Source organism: Phacochoerus africanus, chromosome 4 (genome assembly GCF_016906955.1).
Source record: "Phacochoerus africanus isolate WHEZ1 chromosome 4, ROS_Pafr_v1, whole genome shotgun sequence".
Lineage (NCBI taxonomy): Eukaryota > Metazoa > Chordata > Mammalia > Artiodactyla > Suidae > Phacochoerus > Phacochoerus africanus.
The window spans coordinates 91,603,328-91,609,699 of NC_062547.1; the positions used below are offsets into that span (position 1 = coordinate 91,603,328).

The 6,372-nt window shown below is 36.9% G+C and overlaps 1 protein-coding gene across 2 annotated transcripts in view; it reads left to right on the forward strand.

The window, feature by feature from the left end:
• Positions 1–899, forward strand: part of XRCC4 (X-ray repair cross complementing 4) — a 252,915-nt gene extending 252,016 nt beyond the window's left edge. For both annotated transcript variants that reach the window (XM_047778226.1, XM_047778227.1), the window contains exon 8: positions 257–899. In XM_047778226.1, the coding sequence (XP_047634182.1) occupies positions 257–368 (112 nt within the window). In that variant the 3' untranslated portion in view covers positions 369–899. The remainder of the gene's footprint in view (positions 1–256) is intronic.
• Positions 900–6,372: the final 5,473 nt, after the last annotated feature.

Sequence of the window (6,372 nt, forward strand, 5' to 3'; positions counted from 1 at the left end):
TGGGAACTCCAGGATATGTTATTTCTTGACTTTAGTTACCCATATTGTTGTGGTCCCTATAATTTTATTTAGCTCTGAATAGAGGCAGGTTAATTCCAAAGCAGTTAAATTAAATTCCTTTCATCTCTCTTTACGTTAATGCAACAGTTTTGAAACAGGATTTAACTTTATTTCACTTATGTATCTCTTAATTTTATTCTACTCTATATATAATTTTACCAAAATAAAACTGTCTTGATTTTTCTTTCCACTTTAGGCTTGATCCTCCACTACCTGAGAAGCTGAAAAAGGATCACAGCCCAGCTGAAAACATGTCTTTAGAAACTCTAAAAAACAGTAGTCCAGGAGACCTCTTTGATGAGATTTAATTGTCTCAGAGAAGTACTTTGATGTTCACTAGACTGTGTTTTCCAATCATTTCCTTTAAATTGAAAAAGAAAAATTTCAACTCAGCAGCAGCTATTACTGTACCTTACAATTTAATTACATACACACTGAGTTGAAATCATTGCGCAAAATGGATTACACATGTATATAAAGATATTATTTGATGACAGTGGTGCATTATTCTAAAGTACTCATTCAGCATGCCTATAATTACATAAAATCTCAGACCTTTTTTTTTTTTTAACAAAGGTCACATTTACCTTATTCAATTCACATATATTACGTATGGTAGCTATCTAACATCCTGTCTAGGAAGATATTGGAAAAAGTACAAAGAACATGTCCCCAGGTTCTTCTTTGAATAATCACTTTCTGAGCAATAATGCTTGAACATTTTAACTTGTGGAATGATGTGTAAAATCTATTTTTAGTTTGGACACAACCCAAAAATCTTATGATAAAATTTTTGATTAAAGTTTTTTTGTTCTCAATAAAATATATTGATTAGTTTATCTTTTTCTTTTACTATAGTAACAGGTCTTTATAGTACATATTAATATAAATGCAAGCCTGTTTTATATCAAGGCATGTTTTTCAGAGATTGTTGATAGAATATTTATTATGCATGTACAAGGGCCCTCTTTGAAGACAAGGACATTGTCATATTCACTTATCTCTCCCCATTTACTTCTGGCACAGTTTGGCTTTTTGTTTGTTTGTTTGTTTTGGGGGGGAATTGGCTTTTTAGGGCTGCACCCTTGGTATATGAAAGTTCCTGGGCTAGGGGTCAAATTGGAGCCACAGCCCACTGGCCTATACCATAGCCACAGCAATGCCAGATCCAAGTAGCAGCGTCTATGACCTACACCACAGCTCATGGCAACACCAGATCCTTAACCCACTGAGAGAGGCCAGGGGTAGAACCCGCATCCTCATGGATACTAGTTGGACTCATTACCACTGAGCCACCATGGGAAGCTTTTTTTTTAATCGTCATCATTTTTGCTTTCTGACCTCTCATTCACTTCTATCCAACTGACCATCCATTCCCTCCATGCTACTCAGAGTTAACAATGACCACCCATGTTGCCAAATCCAATAGCTGCTCCATTCTTAGTCCTCATCTTACTAAGCCTCTGCAATATAGTCAGTCACTTCTCAGGAAACATTTTTTCCACTTGACTTTTGCAATAATATATACTAGTATCTCCAAAAAATAGAATAGTTCTCTTTCTGTAGTTATATGTATATCATCATTTGTCATTGATTTATCACAAAAGGAGATTCTTAAAAATCGACTGTGTATATTATATCTCTGTTTATAGTTTTATTTGGATGTTTTAGCACCTCAAAAGTGTGCATTTGATGATATCCTAACCATCATTTCTTCCCCTGTCTTCCCCATTCAACAAATTATACTACCACTTATTTGTTTGCTTCAGGAAAAAATCCAAGCATCCTCCTTATTGCCCCTGCTTCTCTCTCCTCCTATATTCTATGTTTAGAATATTTACCTGCAAAATACAACTTGACTCTCCCTACTTCTCTGTTTCTGTCTCCTATATCTGCCTCCTGACTGGTCTGCCTGCTTAATATTCTACTCCTTTGCAAACCGGACAAACTGAACTTTAAAATCTGAGAGAGGATCATTTCACTGCCTGGATGAAAACCTTCCAATAGTAACCACTGTCCTTTGAATAAATTCTGCACCCCTTACCACAGGCCTCAAGGTCTGATATGATCTGGCCCCTGCCTTCTCCTCCCTGTTCCTGTTCCTTTCTCTTTACTTGTCTTGCCCCTTACTGTCCCTCAGGTGGGCCAGATCTCAGAACCATTGTACTCTTGGTCCCCCTGTCTAGAAGGTTCATCTTCATAGAATTGGCTTGGTCTCGTCTTTCAGATCTAGAATCAAATGTCATTCCTCAGAGGTGCTTCCTCTGAAATATCCTTTAAAAAAGATGTGTTTTCTCCCAGTCGCTCTGTCCCATTGGGGTGTATTTTTCACTCTGTGTATCACTGTCTGGAATTATTTTTTCTTCTCCCTCTATCCCTCTACCCTCCCCACCTCGTCTCTTTGTCTCTGTGTCTCCTGGTACCTAGGACAGGACTGGATTCATAGAGGATTAGTAAGTGTTTGTTGAAGGAATAAATGCATGTCTATCACGGTAACCATTCAAATGACCTAGTTTCTTTAAATTACTAAATGATTTTGAAAACAAACTCATTAAAAGATTGAAATTTAGCTGGATGATTTGATGCAAAAAAGTAATTGTTTAGAAAATTCAGGTACCTTTTGTAATTAATTATAAATAAATATACATTATGTATGCACATAGACTTGACTACAGAGAATGAGAAAGAAATTATACATTATTGTTTGTATCAGAAATAGGATTTTACTAAGTCAGTAGGACAACTAAGTATTTTAAATAGGAATTTTACTGTGCTTTTATTTTTATAGTGGCTTCCATTTAAGAGGAAAATCTTAATTACATGTAGATATAAATATGTGAAATATAATTATAAAATTCTACTCAGTCATGTAAGAATTTCACTGTAATAATGAATTTATATTATCCAAGATTTATCTTGGATCTTTCATAGGGATTTCGTACATAAAGTACCAGAATCTCAAAGTAATGCTGTCTTGGAGTTCCTGTTGTGGCTCAGTGGTAACAAACCCAAATCTTATCCCTGAGGATACCAGTTTGATTCCTGGCCCCACTCAGTGGGTTAAGGATCTGGCATTGCTGTGAGCTGCTGTGTAGGCTGAAGATGCAGCTCAGATCTGTTGTTGCTGTGGCTGTGGCATAGGCAGGCAGCTGCAACTCCAGTTCAACCTGGGAACTTCCATATGCTGCAGGTGTGGCCCTTAAAAAAAAAAAAAATTCAAAATAATGCTGTCACATTTGAATAGAGCACAAATGACTCACCAAAATTAGTATATATCAGTCTATGTTTATATATGTATGTATATATATGTAGATTTTATATGTGTGTGTGTGTGTGTGTGTGTGTTTAAGTTAGAAGAAGAACAAAACAGAATTTTGGCTGTTAACTCACTAGGGGTGAGAAAGAGGTGTACAGATATGTTTCCTAAGTTAATCATCACATTGGAATCTATAAAGTTCACGATACAGTTGACTCATAAACAACATGGGCTTGTACTGCTCTGGTCCACTTATAGGCAGATTTTTTTTTTAATGACAAATCCTATAATACTACACGATCTGCAGTTGGTTGAATCTTCAGGTGTACAATGATAGATAAGGAAGAGCTGAAGATACAGAGGAACCACAGATACAGAGGGCTGACTTCAAGTTATACTCAGATTTTCGATTCTCTGGAGAGTCAGCATTCCTAACCCCTAGGTATCCAAGAGTCATTCGTCTTGTATTTTTTCAGGGCAGTGGATCTTTTCAACCATTGCTGTGTATCAGATTGATTCATCTGGTTAGAACAGGTTATAATAACCCCATAATCATGGTTTCCTCTTTTATACCTAGTATGGAGAAATTGAAAGGATGATTTTATAGTTAGTTTTTTTCCTTTGTAGATAGATATCTATAGAATTGGTTAAGATGTCAAATTCTGTCATTCCATGCCATGATTTTTTTCCTACATTTTTCCATTTACTGTATTCTAAAATAGATTACTGTGAAGACAAGTAAACAGAATTCACAAGAAATAAACTATAATGCAGCATGTCTTTTTTGATCTTCATGTCTTCACTTCCAAAACAAGATGATGGATTTTCTGGAAGTTTTTCAACTTAAAATTTATAATTATTTGCCTTGGTATTGAATGTTATGGGTCAGGCCTCATTAGGGAACTTCATGAAAGAAAAAAATCCCATCTCACGAAATCTTTATGATGTAGTTTTCAAAGTCTGGACACTACTTAAAATTTTTTCTTAGTGACACATAACTCAAATTTATAAAATTCTAGATCCCACGTTTAGAAGCCAAGTAGCTCTTCATTGAGTAAGTTTGATTCAATAAATGTTTATAAAGGATTAATTATACACAGAACAGAACTGGGCCATGTAGAGAATTTAAGGATAAAACCATCCATTCACCAGTTATTTGGAACGCATTTGTGTTCTGGGAACTAGATGAGGCAACAAATAATACAAGCGCTCTGTTGCTGTAGAGTTTGTATTTTGCTAAGTGAAATTGTGTTGTCTGCTCTCAAAGGGTGGAGTGTATGACAGTAGGATAGAGACTTGGGCTCAAAACCGCTGTATTATGAACTATAATAGCAAAGAGTAGTAGGATAAGTGGTTTAAAGAGAAGAATAAAAAAATGTAGAGGGGTAGGTGAGGATCCATCTAAGAGAAGGGATCCAGTTGGGATGTTAAGAGAAATTGGTAGGAATTGGGAGAGTGGTCTGAGGATAAAGTTGCCTTCCAGATCAGAGGAGAGAACAGAAGGTCCTGGGGAATCAGGCGTGAGACTGATTCCCAGGCTTGTAATTGGGAATCACTGGAATGAAGAAGACAAGTTGGAAGGTATCCCAGAAGGAATGTTGGCCAGAAGTGTTTAGGAGTGTGAAGCTAAGTTATGTAATAAAGATATGATAAGAATTGAGCTCCACAGTTTTAACTGGCACTTCCTTGAGAAGGTGTGGGCTGCTAGAAAACTTTAGGTTTTGTGGCCCTACCTGGACATCTGGGAATGAGAAAGGAAGCCAGTCAGTAGGCCCCTTAGCAGATTTCCCAGAGGAGCAGCCAACCCTCATCCTTTTGTGTCTCTCTCATTCTCATACTCAGTATTATTTATATAGAATCCATTTTTAATAAAATGAAATTAGCTGACATCTAAAATCGTGAAACGCCTCCTGAATTTACCTGTAAGTCAGGAAATTTAAAAAAAAAATGGATAGTTAACACATATTGTAGGGGAGAATGATGCAGTCACAAAAGAATTATTCATGCATCCATGTGTAGCTATTTTCACTGCAGATCTGACAGCTTCTAATAAATGCTTTTCAGGAGGGAAGATTTCATTTGCAAATGTTATATGTGCAAACCTGAAATGACTTTCTCTATTTTAATAACTGGAAAAGGATACCTTGAAATGTACATGACAGCAAGCATTTTATGGTTGTTTCATAAATGACCATCCACCATCTTCTATGCTGACTCCCAGCTCTCTTTCTTACCTACTTAACATAAAACATTGTGCAGCCTCCCATCTACTCATTTTCTTCCTTTTAAATATCCATATATCCTCTCATTTACCAACTCTTAATCTCACTTTCTGATTTTCCTCTCCTCTATTTGAATAAAATTCCACATGAATTTTATTGTTCACATATTGGTTTTTCTTCTCTCTTTTGGAGGGCCTTCATTCTAAACTTTGATCTCACAATCTCTCTGAGAAGTATATTTTCTGAATGAGGGTCTCTTTGTCCCAAAAGGCTTTTGGTTCTGTAGAAAAAGAGAGAGAGATTAGAGCCTGCACCCGTCTTGGTAGTAGATGTTCCTCTTAACAGCAGGAGCAATTTTGGTGGCACTATTCTAGTAAATGGAATGTAGGCTAGTCTTGAACCACTTTTTTTTGTCTCTTGTCTTTTTAGGGCTGCACCCACAGCATATGGGGATTCCCAGGCTAGGCATCTAATCAGAGCTATAGCTGCCACCCTATGCCACAGCAGCAGCAATGCCAGATCCAAGCCACATCTGTGACCTACACCACAGCTCATGGCAATGCCGGATCCTCAACCCACTCAGCAAGGCCAGGGATGGAACCTACAACCTCATGGTTCCTAGTTGGATTTGTTTCCACTGCTCCATGACAGGAATTCCTTGAACCACTTACTTTTGATTTAGAGATTGTCTCCAACTGAATTACTGTCTTAGACATAACACATCCACTCAAGTAAATGTAAATAGGTTAGATAATTTGTAGGGAACCTGCTTAAATAAGACCCTTTTAGGAATCTGTCTTACTCTACGCTCTTGGCTCTGAAAGCCAAGGCTTG